Source organism: Aspergillus fumigatus, chromosome 5 (assembly GCF_000002655.1).
Source record: "Aspergillus fumigatus Af293 chromosome 5, whole genome shotgun sequence".
In the NCBI taxonomy this organism is placed as follows: Eukaryota; Fungi; Ascomycota; class Eurotiomycetes; order Eurotiales; family Aspergillaceae; genus Aspergillus; species Aspergillus fumigatus.
Genome location: NC_007198.1, coordinates 1,126,682 through 1,154,672, shown reverse-complemented (window position 1 = coordinate 1,154,672; position 27,991 = coordinate 1,126,682). Strand labels below are relative to the sequence as shown.

At 49.0% G+C, this 27,991-nt stretch overlaps 9 protein-coding genes across 9 annotated transcripts; 4 read left to right on the top strand and 5 right to left on the bottom strand.

Moving 5' to 3' along the window:
• The first annotated feature begins 49 nt into the window (after window positions 1-49).
• AFUA_5G04300 (WD repeat protein) lies at window positions 50-4,521 on the top strand. Its single transcript, XM_742820.2, has 2 exons — window positions 50-255; window positions 365-4,521. Exon 2 carries the CDS (start codon window positions 440-442, stop codon window positions 3,854-3,856), a length of 3,417 nt encoding a protein of 1,138 aa, XP_747913.1. The 5' UTR covers window positions 50-255; window positions 365-439; the 3' UTR covers window positions 3,857-4,521.
• A 370-nt stretch (window positions 4,522-4,891) lies between these two features.
• On the top strand, window positions 4,892-5,833 carry AFUA_5G04290 (WW domain-containing protein; the record flags this gene model as incomplete). Its single annotated transcript, XM_742821.1, has 2 exons — window positions 4,892-4,977; window positions 5,047-5,833. 2 exons carry the CDS (start codon window positions 4,892-4,894, stop codon window positions 5,831-5,833), a joined length of 873 nt encoding a protein of 290 aa, XP_747914.1.
• Window positions 5,834-6,204: 371 nt separating this feature from the next.
• On the bottom strand, window positions 6,205-7,204 carry AFUA_5G04280 (uncharacterized protein; the record flags this gene model as incomplete). Its single annotated transcript, XM_742822.1, has 2 exons — window positions 6,205-6,428; window positions 6,691-7,204. 2 exons carry the CDS (start codon window positions 7,202-7,204, stop codon window positions 6,205-6,207), a joined length of 738 nt encoding a protein of 245 aa, XP_747915.1.
• Window positions 7,205-7,951: 747 nt separating this feature from the next.
• AFUA_5G04270 (putative AMP-binding enzyme) lies at window positions 7,952-10,322 on the bottom strand (the record flags this gene model as incomplete). Its single annotated transcript, XM_742823.1, has 4 exons — window positions 7,952-8,057; window positions 8,127-9,717; window positions 9,796-10,051; window positions 10,149-10,322. The coding sequence occupies 4 exons, from the start codon at window positions 10,320-10,322 to the stop codon at window positions 7,952-7,954; spliced, it is 2,127 nt and encodes a 708-aa protein (XP_747916.1).
• A 1,322-nt stretch (window positions 10,323-11,644) lies between these two features.
• AFUA_5G04260 (putative arginine transporter) lies at window positions 11,645-14,179 on the bottom strand. Its single transcript, XM_742824.2, has 2 exons — window positions 13,504-14,179; window positions 11,645-13,436 (listed from the first exon to the last, which is right to left on the bottom strand). The coding sequence occupies exons 1-2, from the start codon at window positions 13,718-13,720 to the stop codon at window positions 11,959-11,961; spliced, it is 1,695 nt and encodes a 564-aa protein (XP_747917.1). The 5' UTR covers window positions 13,721-14,179; the 3' UTR covers window positions 11,645-11,958.
• A 460-nt stretch (window positions 14,180-14,639) lies between these two features.
• AFUA_5G04255 (MARVEL domain-containing protein) lies at window positions 14,640-17,303 on the bottom strand. Its single transcript, XM_077804754.1, has 4 exons — window positions 16,729-17,303; window positions 16,326-16,507; window positions 15,996-16,269; window positions 14,640-15,904 (listed from the first exon to the last, which is right to left on the bottom strand). Exons 2-4 carry the CDS (start codon window positions 16,408-16,410, stop codon window positions 15,790-15,792), a joined length of 474 nt encoding a protein of 157 aa, XP_077660892.1. The 5' UTR covers window positions 16,411-16,507; window positions 16,729-17,303; the 3' UTR covers window positions 14,640-15,789.
• Window positions 17,304-18,199: 896 nt separating this feature from the next.
• cysD (O-acetylhomoserine aminocarboxypropyltransferase/cysteine synthase family protein) lies at window positions 18,200-20,306 on the top strand. Its single transcript, XM_742825.2, has 6 exons — window positions 18,200-18,428; window positions 18,493-18,547; window positions 18,606-18,689; window positions 18,751-19,110; window positions 19,170-19,738; window positions 19,805-20,306. Exons 1-6 carry the CDS (start codon window positions 18,385-18,387, stop codon window positions 19,995-19,997), a joined length of 1,305 nt encoding a protein of 434 aa, XP_747918.1. The 5' UTR covers window positions 18,200-18,384; the 3' UTR covers window positions 19,998-20,306.
• Window positions 20,307-20,996: 690 nt separating this feature from the next.
• On the bottom strand, window positions 20,997-24,366 carry AFUA_5G04240 (Nrd1 complex RNA-binding subunit; the record flags this gene model as incomplete). Its single annotated transcript, XM_077804753.1, has 8 exons — window positions 23,762-24,366; window positions 23,445-23,690; window positions 23,114-23,216; window positions 21,952-22,980; window positions 21,858-21,891; window positions 21,635-21,803; window positions 21,377-21,581; window positions 20,997-21,307 (listed from the first exon to the last, which is right to left on the bottom strand). Exons 1-8 carry the CDS (start codon window positions 23,879-23,881, stop codon window positions 20,997-20,999), a joined length of 2,217 nt encoding a protein of 738 aa, XP_077660891.1. The 5' UTR covers window positions 23,882-24,366.
• Window positions 24,367-25,034: 668 nt separating this feature from the next.
• cit1 (citrate (Si)-synthase CIT1) lies at window positions 25,035-27,816 on the top strand. Its single transcript, XM_742827.2, has 8 exons — window positions 25,035-25,622; window positions 25,695-25,759; window positions 25,833-25,917; window positions 25,993-26,040; window positions 26,095-26,155; window positions 26,206-26,761; window positions 26,839-27,139; window positions 27,209-27,816. The coding sequence occupies exons 1-8, from the start codon at window positions 25,503-25,505 to the stop codon at window positions 27,395-27,397; spliced, it is 1,425 nt and encodes a 474-aa protein (XP_747920.1). The 5' UTR covers window positions 25,035-25,502; the 3' UTR covers window positions 27,398-27,816.
• The last annotated feature ends 175 nt before the right edge of the window (window positions 27,817-27,991 follow it).

Sequence of the window (27,991 nt, the reverse complement as noted above, 5' to 3'; positions counted from 1 at the left end):
AGGATACGAGCCTTACTGTGTCTGGGTTTGGTCCCGCGTTCACGCGTCACTCACTCAGTGGATTTCTATAATAATAATAAATCTAACATTCACAACACCTCCAGTGCTACAGACCTCTTCTTCTTTCCCTCTTGTTTCTTATCTACATGTCAACTCATTTAGATCTAGAAGTTTGGGGTCAACAGCTTTTTGTATTCTTCTATGGGACATACCAACCAATTTCCACTATGTGAATTTAGAGACAGCCTTGCCAATGTATTACTTATGCTTCTCCTTTTCCCTGCCTCTTCATTTTCGTTCCCCTCGCAACCTTGGACTGCGCTTCTTCTCTCTATGTATTGGACACTGACATCTACTTGCATAGGCAATTCCTTCGTATCTCAGTATCTGATCTACTGGGAGACAAAGGACACTAGAAATCTCTTCGAAGCCAGTCGCAATGCTACATCGTGCAATACCCCAGAAGATAGCAGGGATAATGAATCTCTGTGCATCAAACCATAAACACCTTGAGCCCGATGATCCTGCGCTCGTTGAAGAGCACAAATTACTGCTTTCCAAGTTTATGGAACCCTCTTCTAGGGGTACCAAGGAAATCGAGCGAGTGTCCTGCAACAACTTTGAGACAGTTTTTCATTCTCAGACATCTATGAGTAGCGCCTCTAACACTATAAATGATGAATTCAGCGCAGTTACCAATCCAGGAGTCACGTCGGGAGGCAGGAAGGATTGCAATGCCAAAGTAGCTCTTGGTTTACCAACTTCTGCGAGGAAAAGGTCAACATCCAATTTGTCCAGTATGGACAAGCAGACATTTAGCTCTTCTGCATCATCTGTTGAACGGGACTCATCATCTCCAGGTCCATCTTCGACCAGGTCTCTCGCGCCAAGGACACGACGTTCTACTCGCTCGAGAAACAAGCAAATCAATTATTATCCCGTGATCAGCCTCTCTGAGTCTGACTCAGGAGAGGGTCCTTCGGGCAGTAGAGACACAAAAACAGTCAATACCAGTTCACAGGCACGCAATCGGCAGAGCCACAAACCTTCCAATCAATCATCCAAGCGCCTTCATCACCTGAATTCGAATACTGATCCTCTTTCTGATGCTGAAATCCGTATCATCTATTCTTCGCGAGGGGTGCAGATTCGGAAATTGAGCTTCACATCGCTTGATCATCTCAAAGATCTTAAACACGCACCATTCTGCCCAGAGCATAATCCTGCCAAATATGCTAGGAGATACAGAGAGTCCATGATAGTATCAAGTGAGATCTTGCATGTTGATTTTGACTCGCACGAGATGACAGCTATGCTCGGTTTATTATCATTACATGGGTGTCAGTATTCACCAACCACAGAAATCTCAATCAGTGATCAAGTTATCGCAGTTTTGTCGAGTCATGATGTCCATCGGGATTTTGCGAAGAAAATCTCTCTCCTGCGCGAACTTGCCAAATACATTTCAAATGAGGCAGTCATTGATACGAGCACCTGGCTCTGGGAAGTATTGACCTCAAAAGTCAGAAATAAGAATCAGCAATCTGTGAGACATTGCCTTACCCAACTCCTTACTCTCAAGGGCATGGCAGGCGATGGGGCCTTGTCCAGTTCACCCGCAGTCATCAAACAACAACTCCAGATATTCCTAAGCTGCTTACCTCATGCCTCTATACTTTATCGACGTCAGCCTGCCGATATTGGTGCATTCATCCAGGCTGCAAGAAATGGACATCTTTCATCATCGCCTTCGATTATTCAAGCTGCTCGAGTGACTGATAGTAACAGCGGCTCCTCAGTCTTTGGTCCCATTCGAGCCCTGAACAATGTGAACGCATTACTACAGAACCGTGAGCTAGGAGGGCCTGTAAAGCGACAGCTTCGAACTAAGGTCAAGTCAGAATTCAGTCTTCTGAAGACCTGGAAAGGTGCTTCAAATGACGTGAATGTCCTAGCTTGGTCGCCTGATGGTACCAAATTTGCAGCAGGCGCCACTGCCCAATGTGATGAGGGCAATATGGAGTACAATCGGGGCAACAACTTGGTTATTGGGGATTTGACGTGCAATCGCCTCGAGGAGGTGCCTGGCCATTACATAATTCGCCCTCCTGGGAGGGCTGCGTCTCAAAGGGCCTTAAGTGACAACCGTCTCTTCATGAGTGTTACTGCTATGCAGTGGTTCGATGATACACTTTTTACAGCCAGCTACGATAATACGGTGAAACTCTGGAGGTTTTCCGGAAACCAGATAACAAATCACAAAACGCTCCCACATGAATCGAAGGTATTAGTCATGGCGCGTTCAAATTTTGAAGAGAATCTGCTGGCAACCGGCGCGCAATCTTTCAGACTATGGAACATCATGGAGTCAAAAGATGCTCCCCTGATAATTGAATCCAGAAGAGACCTGACTCCGACTTGCTTGGCTTGGGGGAGTACCCATGATACTAAACATTTATTGCTCGCTGGGATGTCAGAGAGGGATGATGGCTTACCGCACACTTGCCCAGCCCCGAGTGGCTTTCTCACTGGGTGGCATGTGGGTGAGGCTTCAATAATCCCAACACCATTTCAGCCTAATTCACAGAATATATTCGATATTAAATGGCACCCGACCTTGCCGAGATTTGCCACAGCAAGTACGGTAGGCCAGAGCCAAGTGTCTCGGGGAACCAGGTCTGTGGTCCGCGTTTATGAACCACTGAAGTGGAAATCTCAGACAATTGAGTTTGAGTGTCCTGCTCTGGACATCAATGATATCACCTTCTGCCCAATGAACTCATATTATGTGACCGCCAGTTGCACTAATGGCGTAACATATGTTTGGGATTATCGCAAACGAGACCAAGTCCTGCTAGAGCTTTCTCATGGTGAACCTCTCAACCAATTAGATGAACTTCTCGAGAGGGAGCAGGATGATGTAGGTGTTAGAATGGCCTTGTGGGGGGATGAAATCAACCAATTCTACACAGGGGCCTCAGACGGTATTGTTAAGCAATGGAATATCTTGCGAGCTCAGGAGGATGCCCTTACCAAAAATGTCTTTGGAATTGAAGAGGAGATAATGTGCGGTGCCTTTTCAAGTGATAAGTCAAATCTTTTGATTGGAGACGCAGGCGGGGGGATCCATATCCTCTCTACTTCAAACTCTTCGCCCCACGAGGGCAGAGACCCAAATGAAGATGAAAGAAAAATGCAATTCAGGCACGCAGCTCAGCCACCCTGCGATGATCACGCATCAGATTCAGAGTCTGGGCTTGTAGCAGCCCGAAAGCTACTTAATTCTGGGAAGCTCAAAAGACACCCCGTTTTTGGAGTGGGTCAAGGTCCTCATTATGATGGACCTTATGCCGGGTGGGCTCGCCCAGGGAACCCAGATAAACCTCATCTTGCCAGTCTCAGACCAGATGTTAAGATGCGACAGCTCGATGGGCCGGCCCCTAAGGATCGCATTGGCTTGGACGAAGAATCACGGCAACTTGTGGAGGCTCATATTCAACTTGCTCGGATTCGCAACCAGCGGCGAAATGAATATAAAAGGAAACGCACTGTTGATGTCATTGATCTCTGCAGTGATGAAGAAGATAACCGGAGCCCTGAAAGACAAGCGCAAAGTCGGCACATTTACATTGGAGACTTCATGGGCATTGCCAATCTTCAATGCGAGGTCATAGACCTAACAGGTGACACCGATACTGATTCAGAAGAAAATGCAAGTATTGCGAGAGCTAGGTCACCTTGCTTTAAGTTCCCTAAAGTGGACTCTTCACTTGAAACGCTGGAGGCAGGTCTTGAAGACGACTTTTGGTGGCCAGACAGTGGCCAGGTCAATCCTAATTTTCCACAAGAAGCTTAAGGCTGAGCAAGGTCAAGGGGGCTATGGAGCAGGTCACCACCATCCTGGGTGCTATTTTACCTATATCACCTTCATTTCTTGTTTGGTCTTACTCTTATATTTTCCTTCACAATCATATGATTGCTGATTTGTGGCTTTCATGGATTAAGAATGAATGGCATGCTGAATGTTTACATCAATTGGTATCACATTTTGACACCATGGTACGTTATATTAATTATGTAAGTATACCAGATGCCAGGAGGCTACATATGTAGGTAGATGCTATGGTCTGACTTCGTCTGGTGTTGGCTTGCCCTATTAGGTGATAGCTAAGTTTCTAGGGACCATGCCTCTGAAATCTCTGATGAGTAAACTCATAATAAAGATACTTAAGAGTGCTTTATCGCACGTTGTCCCCTTAAACTAGACTATCTTTCAAAGCTTGTTCCAGCTGTGAGCTGATAGATTAGTTTGATTGCTATGTGTTAGACTATTAAAAGCATCTAGATTATGAGCACCACTTGAGAAGGTACTGCAATCTTTAGGATGAATCTTGACGCCTTCGGGATGGTGCTTGATTGTTAGCGATTATGGATCGATGATAGATACAGATAGGAAAGACCTTCAATGGGAAATTCATAACTTCGTTGAGTGGAAAATGGGGCAGTCATGATCGAACAGTACAGTTTGCACTATTTACACCCAAACCTTGTCACAGTAGGTGCTTTAGTGCCCCTGCAATAGCCATTCATAGCTACTGCCAGTTGTCCAATCAGCAGTGTTTATTGTCTGGGCACCGCCACAGGGCACTGCAAGAGTCGTTGACCTGGTCGGTGGCTAGGCGGCCATATGTATTAATATGAAATCATACCCTTGTGCTAGCGCCATAGTGAACGAACGACATCGCCATCTCCAAATCTTTGTTCCTTCTTCTAAACTGTACTCGCGAGTCTGATATAAGAAGACGATTGATCTTCGCTATCGACGTCCTTGGATATATTGTTGTTGGTCGTCCCTAAGACCGAGTCGGCTCGCCTCATCTCTTTCCTCTCCATGTCATTTGCCCCGCCTCCCGGACCTCCGCCACCTTCCGTCCCAGAAGGATGGAAGTCTCAATACGACGACCGATACAAGCAATGGTTAGTCCTCTTACGGCTTCGGTCTTGAACTTGCTGTAAATGCCTTGGATCTAATCTACCCTGCTCAAGGTTCTTCGTGAACTTGCACACAGGCAAATCCCAGTGGGAACGTCCCGAGGGTCCAGCGCAGAAAGAGGAGCAGCATGCTCCGCCAAGCGGGCCGCCACCGTCATACGATGACTCTGGTCCTGCGAATCCATCTGTTCAGGCTGCTGCAACTGACGACAAGAAGACGCTGGGGTCGAACAACCCATACAACCAAGCAGACCCCAGCAATGATACCCTGGAAAGCGATGCCCGGCTCGCTGCTCAGCTACAGGCTGAAGAAGATGCTCGAGCTCAAAGCAGAAGTCCTGTTCATCCCGGCGCGGCGGCAGACTACTACAGCGGAAGCTCCAGGCCGCTGTCCTCGGCGGGTTATCAGCCATCACAGGGTCCTGCGCCGGCCCCTGAACCGAAGCGCAGCAGAGGCTTTTTGAGCAAGTTGATGGGTAAAAGCTCAAGCAGTAGTGGTAGCCCTCACTTTGGAAGACCGCCTATTGCTCAGCAGCAATCTTACGGGTATCAGCAAGGAGGCTACTATGGGGGTGGCTACCCCCCGCAACCGCATCCTGCAGGCTACGGATATCCTCAGTACCAGCCACAGGGCGGCCACTATCCTGGAGCGGTGCCACCGCGGCGGGGCGGCGGCATGGGCACTGCAGGCGCTGCCGCTTTGGGTGTGGGAGGCGGTTTGCTCGGCGGTGCTCTGCTCGCAGAAGCATTCGACGATGACCATGGGGACACGATCATCAATAACTATGGTGATAATTACAGCGGTGACTTTGGCGGCGGCGATGACTTTGGTGACTTTTGAATTTGCTGAAATATGCGCCGCTGTGTTGATGCTTGTCCTCACCTGTCTTGATTTCAGTTCAAGTTGATGAGACTCGAGAGCGCGGGCTTAATTGTCCGTTCTCGCTTGCCGCATCTGTCCCATATGCTCTAAGCGTATCAATAGATGCGCATGTACACAGACTTGTTTCTGATCGTTCTCCCGATGATATGATGTTTGATGATGGTCAAGTAAATAGTATTCTTCCTTGTGTTCTATTACTTACTTTTTATACCCCCATACCGGTTGGCTGAGATCCCGTTATGTTGTCGGTAATGGAGCCAACTCGACTGATATCATAGGAAACATCTTCGTGCGAGCAGCTGGCTAAGGCGGAGCCTATTTTGTAGCCGTCAACCTCGTCTGCGCGTAGTACCTCCAGTTTCCCGACCAGTTGCGGTTCCCCGGGCGGCCTCAGAATCTGTCCCAGTGGCTTGCCTTGGGGTGGCACCGGCCATCCAGCCGGCGAGATCGAAGTTCCCGGGCCCGCCGCCACCAGCCATAGCGTTCCGCGTAGCACCAGAGATCGGGGAGGTGCGTGATTGCTTCTCGAATTCAGCACGCATTTCCGGGTCCACTGACAAATAAGTTAGCACGCAGGGAAGGCGTGTATATGCAGGAATCAATAGTAGCAAAACGACTCACTATTCTCCATAAGTTTCGGCATCCCAAAGGTGAAGGCCAGGGCTACCAACGCCAACAAGATCATAGGGTTTTTGAAGAGCGAAAGAGGAGAGACTGGCACGACGCATTTTGTCAGTAGACATGTCATTTGAAGCGCGCAAGGGTAAAGCATTCTCCACCACGGGAGCGCGGGGGTTGGATTCGGTCCATCTCACATCTAGCTCGTTCTTCATAGAATCCTCTTCTAGCCAAGATCTTAGCTTCCACCATCACCTCTGCGGCTTTGGCACCGTTACCACCAGCAGCATCGACAACGAACTTCTCCCGGCCGCGATTGTCCCATGGGTTTCCTCGGTAAGTCTCCCACACGCCCAGAACAGTTCCATCGGCAGAGACATCCACCCGGTACGGGGCAAAGACATACTCGGCTGATCGGATATCGAGCAGATAGGACTCCGGTTTCGTCGCCTTGAGGTTCCGGAAGACAAAAGAAGCCGAGCGGGTCAACGGGGCTGTCAAGGGATGAGGTACGTGACTGCTGGCGTCTTCCCTATCCTTCAACGACGGTAATGAGGTCAATGTCGCATGTGTCCCAGCTGGGAGGGTGTTAGGATTGGGTAGCAGATTCGAAGGAGGAATGGTGATTGTGAGGGAAGCAGATAATACTGTTGTGCAGGTGGCCGCAACGAAAAGGAAAAGGGCGGAAAGAGATGACCTAAGGAAGGACATGATTGCTAGGCAGGGAGGCGCTGAGCCTGAAATAGAATTGGAAAGTACAACAGCGTCCTCGTACGATTTATGAGAATATCGTAGGCGGTTAGGCGAAGAAGAGATGTCGTTTAGATGGAACACAGCTACATAGGTTGGCGAAGTCGTGGTGATGCGAGTGAGTGCCAAGCTCTTCGGTCATTCGTCTATTTTTCGCATCAATCTAACTATTGCATAAGCGACAATGCTACTAATGAACGGACAAGAATCGAGCAATCGGACCTTGTGATTTGAATGATTCTTATACCAAGAGCAGAATCTGACTGAGACTGGGCTTACATAGCCTCCTGCCGTGCCATGAGATCGGCTCAATGTCGGCCATTGACAATTACTGTCACAGAATTCACACTTTTCCAAGGAGACAGGAAAAGTGCAAGTACGTTTCCAACTACGGGTTATCTCACTAATGAAGTGGCCTCTTTACCTATCTCGTAGTCACTTACCGTTTCGAAGGTATCGCAAATGGGATCTCCACAGGAATCGGAAGACATCAATACCACCCAGGCACAAAGGCTGGTACTCGAAGACTACAGGAGTCTGAATGCAAGATATAGAAAATATGGCATGTGCACTATCTGCTTTTCCGCAGAGCCAAAGACCATTAAGACATATGTACATTTCTTTACGAGATTGGCTATACTACAGCACGAGCACAGAAGACCCAAAGGACTGGTATAATCCTATACAAGAAGAGAAGTCAAACCACATTTACAGCTTAGCCTTGGGAGCGGATTGTTCCTCCAAAGCCTGCTCATAAAGCTGGTCCAGGAGCTGGCGATACTTTTTCACGGTAGGCGGACGCTTCAGCTTGAGACTAGACCGAGAACCAGTGTTAGTATCTGAAAGCAAAGGCAATACTACACGAAAGAACACGGCTACTTACGTCGGAGTCAGCAGGTTATTTTCAACCGAGAAAGGCTCAATGAGCAAAGCACAGTTCTTGACCCTTTCGTAACCAGCAAGTTTGTGCTTCTTGGCGATCTTCTCGAGGTCCCTCAGCACGGCCTTGCGGACCTTGTCATCACCCAGAACCGACTTCAGTCCCTCAATGTCTGTAGCGTCGATAGTCCGACCGAGAACTTTGCTAGCAAATGGAGCGAATGTATCGGGCTGGACACCGAAAATGCCAACCAGGAAAGTTTGAACGCTGTCGCCATGAACGTAGCCTTGAGCAAAGTAACTAAGCTCAGACAGGTAGACACCCTCAAGCCGTTCGGGAGAGATGTACTCTCCCTGGGCGAGCTTGAGGACATTTTTCCGGCGGTCGATGATGATAAAGCGACCCATTTCATCAATTGTGCAAACATCCCCAGTGCGGAACCAGCCATCCTCGGTCATTGCTTTGCTTGTCTCCTCTGGGTTTTTGAAGTATTCCCTGAAGATATTGGTACCACGCAGAAGTAACTCACCCCGCGGGAACGGCTTGTCATCCACCGAATAGTCCATGTCAGGCAGAGACATCAGACAGGCTTCGGTGGAAGGAGCGATACGTCCACAGTTGCCGGCGGTAAGATCCTTCGCAGACTGCGAGCTTGCGATGGCGTACGTCTCAGTCAGACCGTAACCCTGGATGAAATCAACTCCAAAAGCAACTCTCAGGAAGTTGTGCAAGGAGGGGTCGAGAGGCGCCGATCCAGAAACCATGAATCTACACCGTTCCAAACCAATGGCTGCAGAGACCTTCTTGGCCCAGATTCTGTCGTATAGAGCATGCTTCACGGTGGCTTTGCTAGGGTCGGGATTCTTCAGATTGGCAGTTTTGGCGGCAACAATGTGCCTCGACAAAGCACCCTTGAAGCCGGGTTGCTCCACGGTGGCACCACGAATGACGTTGCCAAAGCGACTGTAAAGACGGGGCACAGAGAAGAATGCCGTAGGTTTCAACGCCTTGATATCGTCAACCAATTCGACGATGTTACCGTGGAAGTAGCCGATACGCGCACCCGCCCAGAAAGCGGTATGCTCCGCTAAACGGGCATAGATATGGGCCAACGGGAGATAAGACAAACTCGTGTCACCCGGGGCCTGCCGGATGTTGACGAGAGCCGAAGAGGCAGCAGCTACGGCATTTTCATGGGTTAAGACCACACCCTTTGGAGGACCGGTAGTACCGGAGGTATAGTTGATAGTGACGATGTCCGAAGGAGACGGAGGAACGCAAGGACGATTCGAAGCGGTGCCCAGTTCCTCAACCTGATCCATGGTATAGATTGCGACATCCAGACCGGCCGCGACTGATTCCAGGAGCGCACGCTTTGAGTGGCCTGCGGGTTCACCAGCATCCAGGGGGTCCAGACTCACGATGATCTTCAGATTGGGCAAAGAAGGCTTGAGCTTGAGCAGAGTGGGAATATGTGGCAAGGAAGTGACAACACAGTTCAGTTCAGCATGGTTGATGATATATTCGGTTGCATCCGAGGCGAGGACATCATAGATCGAAACCGAGTAGAGGGACTGGGACATACATGCCAGATCTGCCATGACAAACAAACTTCAGTCAGTGGCCAGGAACGTATTAAGTAGGCGAAGGAGAAGCGGGGAGTACAGCGTACCGGTAATCTGCCATTCTGGCCGATTTTGACACCACAATCCAATCCCGTATGATCCGGAGCGTCCGCAGCCATGCTTGTTGTGCAGTTCCACCAAACCGGCACCAAATGCAGCTCTTCGCTTTCGAACAGTCTCATAGTCCATCCACTGGTAAGGGCCATAAGTTTTTGTGACCGGGTCGTAAGGACGCCATCCGAGGCAATGGGCTTTTGGGGCTCGATTCGCGGTCGACTCGAAGATATCATGCGCCGTGAGAATCTAGACAGACAGGATCAGGATTAGTTGCGAGGCCGTCTACGGGGGTATTTCGCAGCAGGTCTGCGAAACATTGAGGGTGTGCGTCTTCGGCCCATACCTTGGGGTCCAAGGTCTTCAAAAGCTCATTCTGGAGATTCCAAGCACGGTAGATTTTGCTCCGTCCGGGTCGCTCGGTGCCAGGAATAGCAACCGAATATGGAGTGCCCTTGGGAGGTTCTTGTCTCAATTCTTCCGCACGAGAGAGGTGAGTGGGTTGCTGGGAGAAAAACATGGCGGCGAAAATGTACGATCTATCTCCATTTGAGTTAGAAGGTACAAAAGCATTCAGAAGACATAAGTTGTTTCAAGGCCAAAGGAGGGAGGGAAGAGCTTTACGGCGTTCAATCGCACAAGTGCGAAGTCTTGACGACGACTGTAAAGGGGGAAGTTCACAGGAAAAAGGGAAGGCTTAGTTTGTCCAGAAACAGAAAACGAGCAATCTATACAATGATAATAGAGAAAGTGATCGAGACAAGGACGGACAGCATGGAGTCAGGGTAAGTGAAAGGGGAGAGGGGGAAGCTGGCCAAACTCCTTATGAGTACAAAGCGACGTCTTCGTGCGAGTCTTGTTCTTTCCTTTCTCTTGCCTGTCCGACGGATAGAGAAATAAATATCTGGAGAAAAAAAAAAGCCACTGGGGTTCCCTGCCACTCCGGGCCAGGGAAAGTCTGCCAAATCGCCCCTCGGGATGGGGTAGTTACCTGAGTTAGGTAGGACTCCAGACTGGGGCTTGGAGATTGCCGAGCAGCTGAATGGCCAAGCAAAGCGTCGCAGTCATGCCGGCCGTTCATCCTCGTTGAAACTTACCTCGGCTGTTTTGCCTTTCACGCTCGCTCAGCATTTGAGATAATCCGAGCCTATTAGATGCTGTGCGCACCTACCCAGCAACTCCACTATTATTGATGCGTTTCCATCACCATTGACATCAAAGGCTCAATCACCAAGTCACCCAGATAATAAAGGCGGAGAAGTTCTTCTATTTCTAGTTTAGATCGTTCAGTGTACCGGAGATCCCAACGCAAGATAGCGTCGGTCGGAGATTGACCCTCATACAGTTAAAGTCATGGACAGCCTAGGTAAATATCTGAGAAATTTCCGTTGGTTTGACTGGACAGAGTATACTAACCACTCCGTACTACTTATTCAGCTCAGTGAATGATCGAATTCAGGACTTCTGTGCATAGATGACAGGAGCGCCTGCTGCCTACCCTCGCGAGTACTATTTTATTATGTGTGTAGAGCAGATAGGTACCCAGAGTAACTACCTCGTAGGTAATAATGTGACCAACAGTGTCAGCTGCAAGGGATGATCCTTGGAGAAAGTTAATCACGGTAAGCACCGTAAGCACGTGGATAGAGCTTCATGTGACAGTGTATTTAACGTAAAGGATGATTAAATATTATCATTGGCTAGTGTTGAACTAGCAAATATCATAAGGGAACCAAACAAAATATGTTTAGCGCATAACTGCAGCTAAATGTGGGTTGATCTTACACATTGAGATATCTGAACCTGATGGCGCATGAATGATCCATTAGTTCAATAACTGTACAGCAGAACAGTCAGATTACACCCATGGAAAGAAACAAGTCGCCTGACTCCATGCCAAATGCTGAACCCTAAGAGAGAAAATATCTACATACTAGTATATACAAGACAAAACCGAGATAGGCACAGGGGTATCATCCCTATTTCACCGACGCATTCATCCTTTCTCCTGGCACCAGACCACAATAATCGGACTATTACTGACGAACTTAGACGTTGTAACAGCCCAAATTCCATTTTCTGTACATTAGTTACTTCTCCTATGAACGGCCGACACATATGGCAGACTTGGACGGCCGAGAAGTCGCGCCATGTCTCTATCCCAGAATCGCGCTGCCCAACTTCTTATACCACTTGGTGGGAGTGACTGTCTCCCACATCTCATTTTCCAAAGCGACACGGCCAGTATCGATATCTGCTTCGATTGGTCGCACAAATGCTGGTCGGAAGATGATCTTGTGGCCCAAGTAGAGCACAACGAAAAGGATCACACTGAGGTAGGCGACGAAAAAATCGGTGACGCTGAAAGTTGGAATCCAGGCAGTGAATCCTTGTGTGAGGATAATCAGGACGTTAAAGAACAAGCCATAGTAGGCATACCATGGCTGCCACAATGCCTTGTAGGGAAGGAGGTCACGAGAAATGTTGCGAGCCTTTAGAGCCCGCATAAACGCAATATGACAAGCATTCAAAGATGCCCATGTAATGAAGCCTGCCACGCCGGAGATATTCAGGAACCAGTTGAATACAGTGCTACCAGCATTGGAAACATTCATGAATCCAAGCAGACCAAAAGCCGAGGTGAATGCAACACTGTAGTAGGGAACACCTTTCTTGCTAGTCCTCTTGAACAAGCGTGGCGCGAACCCTTCCTGTGCCAGACCAATCAAGATACGGCTACCACTATAGACGTTTGAATTTGCAGCGGAAAGAACCACAGTCAACAGGACCGCATTGATGATATCCGGGAGAACCTTCACACCCGCAAGCCTGGCAGCAATGACAAAGGGTGAGGAGTTGGCGTCATTTCCACCAGTGAGAAGGTTCTCATTGGTGTAAGGCACCAGCAGACCGATGAAGAAGATGGTCAGGACAAAGAAGAACAGGATACGAAAGAATGTTTTGCGGATGGCCGAAGGAACAGTCTTGCGGGGGTTTTCTGTTTCACCAGCCGCGATACCAACGAGCTCAGTGCCCTGGTACGAGAATCCAGCCTGGATCAGGACAGCCCAGAAGCCGACAAATTTCGCGGTAGAATCGGGGTGGACGCCTTCGTAGGGGGAAAATGGCCCAGGGTCCACCCAGTGTCGGAAACCAAGATAGCCACGGCCACCAGCACCTGCGTCAATGCAAATAGCGAAGACCATGAACCCCACGACAGTGATGACTTTGACGCTTGAGAACCAGAATTCCAACTCGCCATAAAAACTGACGGGCAAGAAGTTGAAAAATGTGATCATCACCCAGAACACAGCAATAAAGATGGCGATCTGGATGTCAGATTTCCAGAATTGGATGATCAGACCCGTGGCGGTCAGCTCAAGAGCATAGGTCATGGCCCAGGAAAACCAATAAATCCAACCCATGGCGAAACCCAGGCTCGGGTCGATCAATCGCGTGGCATAGGACGTGAACGCTCCTGGGATTGGAATGTATGTAGCGACCTCCCCCAAGGAGGTCATGACCGAGTAGACGATGGAGCCGACGAAGATATAGGCAATGAGGGCACCCACAGGGCCTGCATGTGCGATAGCGGTACCACTACTAATGAAAAGACCCGTGCCAATAGTACCACCTACCACAGCGTATTAGCACAGAACGTGACATTTCCAAGTCGATGTTCGAATCGAAGTATGACTCACCAATGGCAATCATTTGTAGATGCCTGCTCTTCAACTTCCGCTTGAGATCGGGCAGTGGATTCGATTGACGGCTAGCTCCATGTTTCTCGCAGTCCAGATCGTTCGAGGTAGGAGAAGAACCGTTGTCGTTTACCTGGACAAGCTCATCGGTTAACATCTTGCCCTCGCCCTCTGCGACCTTTGGCGCAGCCGTGACCTCAAACTCATTGAAGGCCATCTGTCGAGCCTTCAGCGCTGAAGATTGAAACAGGGCGGGTTGGAGTAGGCAAGCGCACTAGAGGCCTGGTGGGGATTCAAGGTACTAAAAAGAAAGAAAAAGAAGAGAAAGAAAATTGGGGTGAAAGTAGGGAAGCGCGCCGTTCAACCCGGACTCCACTCGAGGTTGAGAGAGTCAGTCCACTAGGTAGATACGTAGTGCCGATCAACGGAGCAAGACAAGCAGTCGTTTTGTCTCCTCCTCGTCTGCGCTGCTGACTCAATTGACTCGAGACGAGGGTCAAGAATGGAGAATGGACAGGTTTTGCGCTCTGCTTTTATTGCAGATGTATCGGGTCAAAGACACGAAAGAAAAGACTGGTACTTGCAATGAGGTAACGGCACAGCCAATGACAAACGAGACAGGTAGAATCGGTATGTGCAATCTACAGGAAGATATTATGTAAAGAGAACAGTACACTGAAACTGGCTGGAGTGGACTTTAAAAATGGAGATTATGGGGTCATTTTATCTGCGAGCGGGAGGCAATGTAACGTTAATTGGACACTGGGAGGGAGATTAGAACTGAGAATAGCTAATGATTATTATTTTCTAATCATCACTGGACCACTGACTATATAGTTTTAGTAAAATGGAAAATCTTTTCATAGGTACCATTTCATAGATACTCTTTGGTGCACGATACCAATAATCTGTTCCTCCCTCCGCCAATGATTTAAGACTCGAATCCATGAATGCTGGAAAGCACGGCCCTCTTGGAAGGCAATTGCTCAGGAGTTTCGATATCTACCTAGATATTTAGTTTTCAAGAGTTGCCACCCAGGGACGTGGAGGGTTGAATGATGGGCGTGGGAAGAAGACTTTTTTTCTCGCAAGATGACTCGATGCTCAATGATTTACTAAGTGTGGTGGCGGAACGATGACAAAGCTTGGCTACTCGGAAGCCGGAAATCGGAAAATCGGAAATTGGAGATGCTAACAACTAGATATTTATCTAGGCAACTACACGTACCGACAGATTCTCTTGTTTGCTGTTACATTCTCCTCTTCTGAGTTTTCCAACGTTCTTCATAAGTGTACGGTACCACCTACTGTGTATCGGGGTTGGTGCAAGTATTTAGGCTCAGGTCGGCAGTCTCTGAGGACCGGATTTCCTGGCCAAGTTAACTTCTAAGGAACTGCGAACAACCAAACGCCCAGATAACAGTCTTAGATTAAATTCGGAGGAAATGAAGCAAAATCGTTGTAAGGGGTCTAGACACTATTGGGAAAGTCGGGGTTAATTGAGATCTAAACTCTATCCCAAACCAAGGCTTCAGAAGGGGATTTTCTTGGTGTGGGCAAACTGAGGCGTGGCTTAAAGCTTCTAGAATAATTCCTTTCCAGGTGATCCTTAAGAGGCATCCACCAGTCTAATCCTCCTGTCTTATATCCCGGTGTGGGTGGGCTAGTCACGGATACAACACAATCATGCTTCGTACTTAATCAGAAGTAGAGTCAAGATAGGGCTTGTATCATCGACCACAATTGACATTATCCGGCAATTCACCCTGACCTGGAAATTCTACAGTGGGTGGCCCCCCTCTACATGACTTTCCTTAGGAGAGCATATTATGTTAATGGTTATCAATGAAATTTCAGCAAACTAGTGGATCGATGTACAACAGAGATTAAATGCATGGTACAGAACTGACGGGGTATCAACATCACGGCGTGCAGAGGAACAAAGTAGGTATCATTATAAAAGCTACCAAGGCAGAATCATGAGTAGATGAAGTCGTGGTCTCCAGTAAGCGCCAGTGGCGAATCTATGAGATTCGGAAAGGCAGCCCGAGAGATCGACAGCCATCCTTCATGCGCTTCAATGAGTCTCTCTATAGGCTTGGATCCTTGGATCCTTGGATCTGGATGACTGGAAACAGCAAGCATCAGTCGAAGCTGGCGTATATGACACCATGCCTCAAGAACAGGGAGGCTTTTTCCTCTGAGACTCATCACGCGTTTACATGTGAACATATACGCGATGACAGGCACTCATTCTCATGGTATTATAGTTGCTACCAACCTCATTTAGACTCCAATCTGAGTGGTAGTTTGCGGGGCAGGCTTCGTACTGTGGGTGTTGTGACTGCCAGATCTCAGAGCACCGAGTATTGCCACAATGGTCGTAGCAAGGAACAATGCCCTTTTCCGCAATTCAGCCCCTTATATCTTCAAATTCGGGAACACATCGACATGTGTTCTAGAATGCTTGGATCGAAAAGAGTACGACTTACCATTCGAACGACCCAAACACGGTTGCAGCTTGCAAAGCTCTGCATTGACCCCAGTGGCAGTAATCCGGAGACGGAAGCAAAACACCAAGCGCAATAAACCCTGCAAACCAGAAAATCATGGTCACGATTTCCACAGCTGGGATGACAAAACGATGTGCCAGTTGGGGAAAGAAAACTGGGGCCAGCGCAAGATAGGGCGTCGCAACAAAGGCAGTCCAGACGCCATTGAAAATCATGAAATTGACAGTGTCACTCCAGCGGACTACACTGACAGCTGTTAGGGTGTTAGGCCGGTCTCCCATAAGCACAACAGGGCAAACGGAGGCCTACCATATGCTGTCAATCCGAGAACGATGATCGCGAACACTACCTGGGCGACACGAACAGGATAAATCCAAGGAAAGTTTAAAGCCATAACGAAAAATGATCACTGCTGGACGTCTAATTGGTGTGAATAAATTATTGCATCCAAACGTGGCAAGGGTGAAAAGGGCGGCTCTGCTTCTTCCGACCTATATAGTCAATCAGCCGATCTCTTCAAACCCGGATCTCGGGCATGTGAAAATGAGAGGTGGAGATTGGAGCGGACAGAAGGATGCTGGGGAAAGCCATGACCGTGACTTGTAGATCTTTTCAGCCAAGGTCATCGCCATTGCCGTGCCATAGACCAGTGTTGGCCTCAAACTTTCCCCTGAGACAGGTGGCAGACTGAACAGGCGGGTATGAGACAAACCTTTATTGGGGAACTATTTTATTATCGTTCAAGCTTGTTGGAGGAACAACGACCAGCGACTTTGATAGAAAGAGAAGTCCAACCTCGTAAGGTACATATACACCAGGAAGAACAACATAGAAGGATCTTGACGGCTGGTGTAGTCTCCTCACTTTAAATACATGCCTGATGACCACAGACGTCAGTCAAAAGCCGTTCTAATTCTTCCGCCTAGTTTCTTGCACGCTGGTAAAGCTGCATGGCGCGAGCATTATGATTGGTGTAGATCCCTTGCAGTTCTGTTGTGTAGGTACTATAAATTCATTTCTGTCTTAATTCTTCAGAGTGGTAGGACTGCTCATTGGACGTCTGTGTTATTGGGGCCTGCGATCTATTGGGGCCTGCGATCGAAGCTACCTAATAACGGACATACCACTGTAGATGGCACAAGGCCAAGGAACTTTCTGCCCTATGACGACACACGCCTCGGAAAAGAAATCATCAACAGGTGTGTATCATGAGGAGAATAAAGTCAAAAAATAACATTCTATGTCCCTCGATAGGATTGTAAGAGCGCCACGGTAGGCTGATTGAACCATAATTGACTCTCACCATCTCACATGATAGGAAGCATGTGGTTGACATCGAAGACGCCATGGTATTGCTACCTGTCTACGGAGTTCCTCGAGACTTTATCTAAGGTCGCTCTATTGTGCCTCGAGGGGTTTCATTAAAATCGGCTTCCCCAGGCTCGGGCTGCAGCAGAATGTTACTCCTACATACATTCCATCTATCCATAACCTTGAGAATGAGAATAAGTGCTAGGGACTCCCATTCAATTTCTGAGAAGTGCTTTACATACATACGTCGGCAATGAGCCACTGTACTACCTTACAAACATCGAAAATATTGATGAATCATCTGCCCTATACAGACTCGCATACCCCACACCGCATCCAGCATCCTCAACCATCAAAGCTGTACCCTTTTGCTTTCTTTTCCATTCTTATTTATTATTATCATAGAAAAGATTAATTCTTATCAGGTCCAATACAATATAGTCTTTAATTTCTGTCAACAAGAAATAATTAACATTGTGATTCCTATATCAGGGAATATCTAGCCACTTGTGTGAGCACCTTTTCCCTATGATAGTACCTTTCACACAGAGTACCCTAGGTGCATACTTAGTGACTTATTCCATCAGCATCATCTTCAGCTATTGTTATGTATTGAGGCTCTCACAGCGGTACATATACATCTCTGGATCAAAAATCATCACGTTCCTTTAAAGAACTTGTAGGGTCTGTATTCCACACTTTCTCAATGGTCAATTCTTGTTGTCGATGCTTTCTCGTAATGCCTTTTCCCCTCACAGTTCCAGTGTCCCTCAATCACGCCATCGGCGCTACCTCTGTGCACAACCCGAAGTATACCGTACCTCTCCCGTACATGTAGACATAGTTCTATATACTTTTCTGAAGATCACTCCCCCCCCCCTCCCCCACACTTTAAATACTCCCTTTTTCTGCATTTTCCTCTTCCTTCCCCTTCAATCTGCAGTGTTGGCCCCCCTCTTCACCCTCATCTCTGCCTGTCGCTTCTCGATTGCACTATATATTGTGCGAGAAGAGTGTTCAATTCCAGTAGCAGATACCCAATCCTTGAACGTACACCATGTCGCAGACACCTCATTTTGAAACGCTCCAACTCCATGCTGGGTAAGATAAACATAGAAATCTGGACCGCTCATTATCTCGATGGCAATACTGACAAGTGAGCAAGTCATGAACCAGACTCAGCTACCAATTCACGGGCAGTGCCAATCTATGCTACTAGCGTTGGTCCCATCCGTTCAACTCTCCTAGTTTGTTCCCCTAACTGATCTCAAGGTGTAGTCATACACATTCAATGATTCTGCTCATGGAGCTAGACTCTTTGGTCTCAAGGAGTTCGGAAACATCTACAGCCGTATCATGAACGTGAGTAAATCCCCGCAGCCGGGGTTGGACCGAGTTGCTGACAAGCGTCATTCGGATTCAGCCTACTGTTGATGTTTTTGAGAAGCGCATCGCCGCCCTCGAGGGGGGTGTGGCAGCCGTTGCAGCTTCTTCCGGCCAGGCTGCGCAGTTCATGGCCATCGCCGCGCTTGCCCACGCTGGCGACAACATCGTAGCTACGAGCAACTTGTACGGCGGTACTTATAACCAATTGAAGGTCTTCCTTCCTCGTCTGGGCATCACAACCAAGTTTGTCCAAGGAGACAGGCCAGAGGACATCGCCGCAGCCATTGATGACCGCACCAAGGCTGTCTATGTGGAGACTATTGGCAATCCGCGGTACAATGTACCTGATTTTGAGGCCATCGCCAAGGTCGCTCACGAGAAGGGCGTTCCTTTTGTGGTGAGTTTGACGTCAAAATACGGGAACTCTATCTCTGATTGCGCTCGCCTTTATTCTAGGTTGACAACACTTTCGGAGCTGGCGGTTACTTCTTCCGCCCCATCGACCACGGTGCTGACATCGTCGTCCACAGCGCAACCAAGTGGATTGGTGGTCATGGAACCACCATTGGCGGCGTTGTTGTTGACAGCGGTAAATTTGATTGGGGTAAGCACGCTGACAGATTCCCCCAATTCACCGAACCGTCCGAGGGCTACCACGGATTGAATTTCTGGGAAACATTCGGATCTATCGCCTTCGCTATTCGTGTTCGGGTTGAGATCCTTCGTGACCTCGGATCGACACTGAATCCGTTTGCCGCTCAGCAGCTTCTGCTTGGTCTGGAGACTCTGAGTCTGCGCGCTGAACGACATGCAAGCAATGCCATTGCCCTGGCTACCTGGCTGCAGAAGAACGAGCACGTGAGCTGGGTCTCGTATCCCGGCCTCGAATCTCACCCCAGCCACGAAATTGCCAAGCGTTATCTGAAGCGCGGCTTCGGTGGCGTACTATCATTTGGAGTCAAGGGAGGCGCAGCTGCCGGAGCTCAGGTAGTTGACAATTTCAAGCTGATCTCCAACCTGGCAAAGTGAGTATTCCTGACTCCCGAAAAGCTAGCTCGCTGTCCCGACGCATGCTAATTCTGTCGCAAAAGTGTTGGGGATTCGAAGACTCTGGCTATCCACCCATGGTCTACCACCCACGAACAGCTCACGGAGCAAGAGCGGCTGGACTCGGGTGTCACTGAGGATGCTATCCGCATTTCGGTGGGTACCGAGCATATTGACGACATCATTGCCGATTTTGAACAGTCCTTCAAGGCCTCCAGTGCTGCACTCACTCAGTAGAGTGTACCCTTGCGCCTATTATAAAAGGAGAACGCCGGAAGGCAGAAAACGACGTGCGATGAACATATGATACCAAGCAGGATAGTTCTTTCTGAATTCATTTCTTTGCAATATGAGGTCAATGTATACTTTCTTCGTCGAGGTAAGCGCAGTGTTGCCGCGAATAGTATTGATGAAGAGCGGTGATTCTACGAAGCATTCCGGCTACTCTACAGTATCCCTCTTGGAAAAATTGTTAGCCGCGAAGTCAGTATGTGGCGGCATTGGTCCGTTACTGGGCGACAAAGTCGCACGAACGAGCTAACAGAAGTACGTAAAAGCTGAACCTCGGTATCAGGGATTACTATGGAATTCAAGACTCAAATATAGCAGAGTCGAGCTAGAAAAGATGACGCCATCATACAACTAAAAGAGAAAAGACACCAAAATAATGAGCTGAACGGAGAAATACAAAGTAGATAGTAACTGCTCGAGTTGATCCTTTTTGGTGTGATGCAGGAAGACAGGTAAGGATAACACCGCAACGAGCCACCTCAGAGTCTCAACAAACCTGAGTTAACTGCATATTAAACCCAGCAGTAGAAGGTCGATATGATGGGCGGAATGTAGAATAGCCATCATACAATGGCAGTATCCAGCTTCATGCAACCAGCTCTTCACTTCTCATATCTTGACAGGTGCTGTTGTTGCTCTGGTGGAGATGATCTCACTGCAAGTGTGACTGGGGAATTAAAACAACTTGTCTCCCGCCAATCTGTCATCCTAGGCTAGACTCTTTATAAAGTAAAACAATATTCATGTTCAGAACTGCCCTGAGAACTCAGAACTCCCGGATAACCCCCTTTGAGAGAAATAGTACATGACACATAAGAAAAGAAGTGGAAAGTGAAACGTGGTTGAGCCGCCAGATGAAGACAAGACTGTGTGTACACAGTGAAGATAATGCGATCTTGTTCACGAGATATGATCTGTTGTGTCGAAGAGAATTGGCTGGAAAGCTTAACTTCCTTGACCAGGAGGGGGCGGTTGGGTTGATCCGCCGGAAGATCCTGCTTGTGCCCCTCCCATCATGAAGCCAGGAGGAAACATGTGCATCCCGGGAAATGAAAATCCGAACCCAGGCACTGCAGGGGGTACGCCGACGTTATTGACGGCCGAAGGGTCACGACCCTCATGAGGGCCAGGGCCACCAGGACCCATCCCCCCCGGTTGCCCGTCACGCTCTGGGCGACGGAATCGATCTTGCTGCGTGCGGGACGACACCGGCCCGCGTTTCCCACCCGTGTCTGTGGCAATCCGTCTACTAATGGCTATAGGGCGGATGATTAGCTTTTACTTCATCTCGTTGATACGAAGGACCAAGAAAGAAATCCTCTTACCCTTCGAAGAAACACCAGCACCGATTTCAATGTCAGGTTCCTCAACCACCATGCCAGACTCAATAGGTCGCCCTCCTGTTCCACCATATTCAGCGGTGAGCATCCACTTACGATCTGCTTCCGTAAGTCGCTCGATTGGTATGACACTGATGCCTGTCTGATAGTCACTACAGTCTCGTGGACCGAATCCGACACCCCATCGTGTCTAATTATGTCAGAGCACCTTCTAAACACATCAACTCGTTCACAGAAACTTACCCTAAGCTGCATGTCACCGGACTTGTAAGATTCCATTCCCTCCCGGGCATTGACGGCGTCCTGACGAGTAATCATTTTGATAAACGCGTGACGTTTGTCGACGTTCACGATGCAAGTTTGGACAACACCATATTTGCTGAACAAAGATCGAAGATGTGCTTCCGAAGATCTGCAAAAATGCTCAGTATACATGACACTTTTTATGGAATAATTTTAGACTTACGTGACACCACCAACGAAAAGAGTTCTGCTCAGAACTATACGAACAGGTGTTAGCTGAAGCTCCCGATGTAGATCCACCAATTCATGCTACAAACCTTTGATGTTTCCTTGTCCGATAGAATAATCCCACTCGATAAACTTAGGGCCTGGAGGAGGCAGTGTCGGGTCCTTTCGAGGGGGGGTAGGAGAACGCCGTCTACGCCCGGGCGGGCTGCGCTGACGGTAATCATTGCCTCGTCGACCACGCATGTCACCCCGACGACCAGGAGAATCACCATGATACTCTCCATAAACAGGGCTATCACGGCGGCGAGGAGGCGACACATCACGACGTCGGTCCCACCCAGGCGACCGAGATCTGCGACGATACTGGCCTGGAGGAGAGCGCATGTAGTCGCGATCTCGTTCACGATCGCCTCGATCAAAATCACGTGACTGTGAATCTGGACGGCTACCCCAGGCAGCAGCTGCTTGACCCGGTAGGTTGAAGCCAACTGCCTGCCCAGGATTCACATTGGCCATGTTTGTAGCATTAGACAAGCTGAGAATCTGCAGGGCAGTGGCCCACTGCTCCTGCGGAATTCCCTGTGCGGCTAAAAGTTGCAAAAGCTGGAGCTGCTGCTGTAGAGCATCCGGCGCTATACTAGGAGTTGGCTGAGCTGCGGCTGAGGTCGCCTGCGGCAGCAGTGCAGCCAGGGGGTTGGCCGCGGCAGCGAGTGGGTTTGGAGGAGTCTGACTCTGGCTTTGAGACGGGATTAATGCCGGATTCTGAGCAAGATTATTCAGAGCCGCGAACGGCGTCGCCATAGTGCCAGCGGCATAAGGATTTACACCAGATTGTCCAGCTTGAACCTGTGAAGCCTGGTCTACGGACGAGGTCACGGGCTGTGAAACTGTACCCTGCATGTTCAATGCATTTAGTGGATTAGTCGTCGCTGGAGCGGCTGGCGTCGTTGTGTTCTGTTTTGCCATATCTGCCAGAGCTTTCAAGATACTGGAAGTGTCAGGCGCTGCTTGAGCGGGAGTCGTCGAGGATGCGCCATTCGCCTGCTGCTGCTGCTGCGAACCTCCCAGTGGAATGTAATTAGGTGCAGGCGATCCTTCAGGAGTTGTAGATTCAACATCTAGGGAGAGACATTAGATGTATGATACCAAAGCGGTTGCAACTAAAAACCCCAAGTCTAGAATGATTGGATAGATTTCACGTACGGCAGGACCAACTCCTGCTTCGTAGGGGGATCAGAAGGGACAGCTTACTCTGAGATGCAGGTGCATTCAATTTTTCCTTGAACGATGCGAGCATGGGTGCAGGGAATGTATATCCACGTTCCCAGATATCGACCAGCTTCTTGATCTTTTCCTATATATTGAGAGAGTGGCATACGTAAGTTGAACTATTCGTCACACGAGATAGCAGAAGCCTAAAGGAAGTTTGCCGCTTTAAGCGACGAGAAAGGGATACGATGATGTGGGAGCACCGGAAGCCATCACGGGATACAAAGATGATCACCGTTTCTTATTGCTCCTGTGCTTTCCACAAGTCCTGTAACGGCTTGAAGATTATTCGCGTATTGCATCTAAAGCGTACCTTTTGATCCTCAGGGGCGTTGTTTATGATATCAGTCATCAAGACAGGCAGTAATTCGGTCACTCTGTTGACGCCAGCAGCGAATGTTCCATCGGGGGCAGCACTGCCAGATGGCTGGCCTGCCTTGCGCGCTGCTTCTACCCATTGTCGAGTTACAGAGTCTACGACATAGAGTACGCCCAACTTGTGTGTTCCCGGAGCCTTCTTGAAGTGTGTGTAAATCTTCTGAATAAGGACGGATTCGTTCTATGTGAGGACAGGGGTTAGTTGTAGTTCGGATAACACAGATTTGCCGTCATATCAAGATTTGTTCATACCTGAACGTTGGCTGTACAAAGCGACGTGATGCTGTTGATCTTAGATCCAGAGACGCCTGGGGGCTTGAGAGCCAGCATAGACTGGAGATAATTCTCCAACTCTGCTACAGCAGAAGACATGGCTGATGATTGTCGTTCAGGGATCTCAGCGCAGTACGAAAGACATACAATTACCAAAACTCCCTTGAGTCAGACAGGCAGACTCTTGCGGCCTGAGATGACAATGTATAAGACGCTGAGTATCAAGGTCCAACACAAGGCGTTTCTACTGGAAAATCCAGTACAGTAGATATTTGGTGATGCCTAAATTGGCGATGGCTTGCTTCCTCTCAGAAGTGAGAAAGTCTGTCTAGAGCGGATTTTCACACTTGTAGTCGTGTCACTACAGACTCAACGAGCACGATGGCGACGAACGAGCCTTCCGCCTACAGCTGGAACACAGCTAGCAAGGTGCCCAGGGCTTCGCGACTCGCGAGCGAGTACAAGTACAGGGTACAACCTAAAGTGAGAGGATGCAGAGTGAAGAAGAATATGAAGGTAAATCGGATGCAATTACGTTGTTGCGACAGAGAGAAGATGGAAGGATGATGGAAGGGACAGAGGGATTGATGGAAGGAAAGAAAAAAGGGCAAAGTCAGGTGAATGGGTCCAGTGACATGAGCTAGTCCCAATCTGGGAGGACACATTCTGGTGTCTGCCTGAGGCCGACACCCTTTTCTTTCATCATCATCATCATCATCACATGACGCACGTGATTCATTCGCTTAAGGTCAGTTCGGTGAGTTGAATCAGGAAATTCGTGAACGACCGAGGTGGGAATGTTTTGTATCTGCACATAGCTATCTACTTCTCATATTGTCACGTCACGTATTTTTTATACTTATATAAAGGGAAATAATGGTGTGCTGTAGCTTCAATTCACAGTTTGCTATTATTGATTTTTTGTTTTTTAAGTAAGGCTCTACAGGATCTTCACATTTCCTCTTCTACACCAGTTTACTCCTTTAAGCCAGTCGCAAGGCTCGGTTCCCTGCCTACAGTTTCGATGGCGACTTGCCGACGTCATCTAGCCATAGCCTCCGAGTTATCTACGTGCCACGAGCCACTACAAAAGCATGTTTCCTACTCCTACAAGGGCAAACACTGACTTCCATGATCTTATTTTGACTTTGGTACATACAATAGTGGTAGTTGTACTGCGTACTCCGTAGATGGTATATGGTTTGCTATATTGATTACGTCTGGCGCGTCGTACCTAACTATTGGTCCTTTGCACTAGTTTATTAAAGTAGGTACTCCGTACTCCCGTCTCTCTTTTCCCGAGCGACGGAATTTGGCGGGTGGAGTTTCAGAGAGACCAACCGCAACGTTTGGTTGGCGCAAATACGGTAATCCCCGTCATTGTAAGGAAGCTCGCCGAAAAAAAAAAGGGTGGATTGGCACTCGGGAGTCCGGCTCCATGCTCCATGTTCCCTTGGGTTGGGGGTTACCGTAATGTACGGAATGCACACCATTGCCCATCATTGCCTGGCTTCCCTGCCGGGAGTTACGGTCACAATCATGTACCGGCTGTATCAATACGGTCAGATGGAAAAAAGGGCCGCAAAAGAGCAGCTCCCTCAACTCAACTTTTGAACACCTCCCTTCTTTTGACCTCTTCTTTTCTACACCAAGCTCCCTATTATACCCTCTTTTCCCTTGCATACCAAACATTCAACTTCAATAAGTTGTTTGATACAACATGGCTTCCACAATGAGACTCGGAGCCTTCGCTCTCCGTTCCACCTCTATCACGGCTAAGCCTGCCGTGCAGTCCGCTGCTTTCAACGGCTTGCGTTGCTATTCTACTGGCAAGGCCAAGGTTCGTGACGCTTGTTCGGGGTCAATTGACATGTTTCGAGCTTTCTTTACTGATAGCTTCTTCTTCTTTTAGTCCCTCAAGGAGACGTTCGCCGATAAGCTTCCCGGTGAGATCGAGAAGGTTAAGAAGCTCAGAAAGTAAGCGCGCAGCGTATTGGGAATTACCACCTACCATACAGCGAGTGCTAATCAAGCGAGCGGTTGTTCACAGGGAGCATGGTAGCAAGGTCATCGGCGAGGTTACTCTTGACCAGGCCTACGGTGGTGCCCGTGGTGTGAAGTGCCTTGTTTGGGAGGTAGGTCCAGAGAGCCTTTTTCCTTCTCCCTCAGTCTCAGTGATAATTTGATCGCCAGCTGACTCTCTTCACCAGGGCTCTGTTCTTGACTCCGAGGAGGGTATCCGTTTCAGAGGTTACACGGTAGGCACTCGTTGGCGATGCTACTCGTAACCAGCGCAAACTGACTTTTGAAAGATCCCTGAGTGCCAGAAGCTTCTTCCCAAGGCACCCGGCGGCGAGGAGCCCCTACCCGAAGGTACAAGAACCCAAATACCGTCTCACAAAGGTTATGCTAAGAATACTCAGGTCTCTTTTGGTTGCTGCTGACTGGTGAGATCCCTACTGAGCAGCAGGTCCGCGACTTGTCTGCCGAGTGGGCTGCTCGCTCCGACCTTCCCAAGTTCATCGAGGAGCTCATCGACCGCTGCCCCAGCACTCTCCACCCCATGGCTCAGTTCTCCCTGGCCGTTACCGCTCTAGAGCACGAGTCTGCCTTTGCCAAGGCCTATGCTAAGGGTATCAACAAGAAGGACTACTGGAACTACACCTACGAAGACTCCATGGATCTCATTGCCAAGCTCCCCACCATTGCGGCCAAGATCTACCGCAATGTCTTCAAGGACGGCAAAGTCGCTCCTATCCAGAAGGACAAGGACTACTCCTTCAACTTGGCTAACCAGCTCGGCTACGGTGACAACAATGACTTTGTTGAGCTTATGCGCCTGTACCTCACCATCCACTCCGATCACGAGGGTGGAAACGTCAGTGCCCACACTACCCACCTCGTTGGCAGTGCTCTGAGCTCGCCCATGCTCTCTCTTGCTGCTGGTCTCAACGGCTTGGCTGGTCCTCTCCACGGATTGTAAGCGGCCCCTGGTGTGAACTCGCCGTCCTTGAAGAGTTTTCGTTTACTAATAATTGTGTTTTTTTCACCAACAGGGCCAACCAGGAAGTGCTCAACTGGCTCACTAAGATGAAGAAGAGCATTGGCAACGACCTCAGCGACCAGGCCATCAAGGATTACCTCTGGTCCACCCTGAACGCCGGCCAGGTTGTTCCTGGCTATGGCCACGCCGTCCTTCGTAAGACCGATCCTCGCTACGTCTCTCAGCGCGAGTTTGCTCTTCGCAAGCTTCCCGATGACCCAATGTTCAAGCTGGTCAGCCAGGTCTACAAGATTGCTCCTGGTGTCCTGACCGAGCATGGCAAGACCAAGAACCCCTACCCCAACGTTGACGCCGTAAGTTCCTCCCTTCTCATGATTGATTCAGGTATGGCGAGCGATCATGGTAGACTGACCCATTTTTAGCACTCTGGTGTTCTTCTCCAGTACTACGGCCTGACCGAGGCCAACTACTACACCGTCCTGTTCGGTGTCTCCCGTGCCCTCGGTGTCCTGCCCCAGCTGATCATCGACCGTGCTCTCGGTGCACCCATTGAGCGCCCCAAGAGTTTCAGCACTGAGGCATACGCCAAGCTCGTTGGAGCTAAGCTGTAAATTTCCTCTTGAGATGACATGACAAAAGCGGACGGGGATCCATCTTCGATTATGATTAAGTAGAGCAATTTGTATTATTTTTTTTTCACACATTTGGTTACACTAGACTGGACGTGCCGAGTATCGTGGGCTTTCGAGGATTAGTGTATGATAGGATTTAGTGTCAAGCAGAAAACGATGACAATCCACGTCCATCCGATTCTAGGTATCTATGAGGTGTGAAGGACCTTTTTTTCTTTCCTTTTTGTGGAGGGGGCGGGACCTGAGTGGAATGGCCGATGTCTCGCGAAAGAGGTGAACATGAGTATGCCAGTTGGCCATCAAGGCAACAATCATGAACGACGATCATGATAAGGAAGCAGATTTGATCCCTCAACCACCCAGTAATAATGTTGATGATGTTGGGAGCTGCCCGGTTTGCTCCGTGGCTCCAAAATGCAGAACAGCCACTCAAAATCCGATCCCTCCTCGGGCTAAATCACACCGCCGGCCCGCAATGGGTCTAGTGCACTAAATGGCCCGATAGTGGCTCAATATGGCTTAGTGTATCCCCAATCCGCCGAAAATAGGCAGGAAATGGGAATGGCGGTAGCA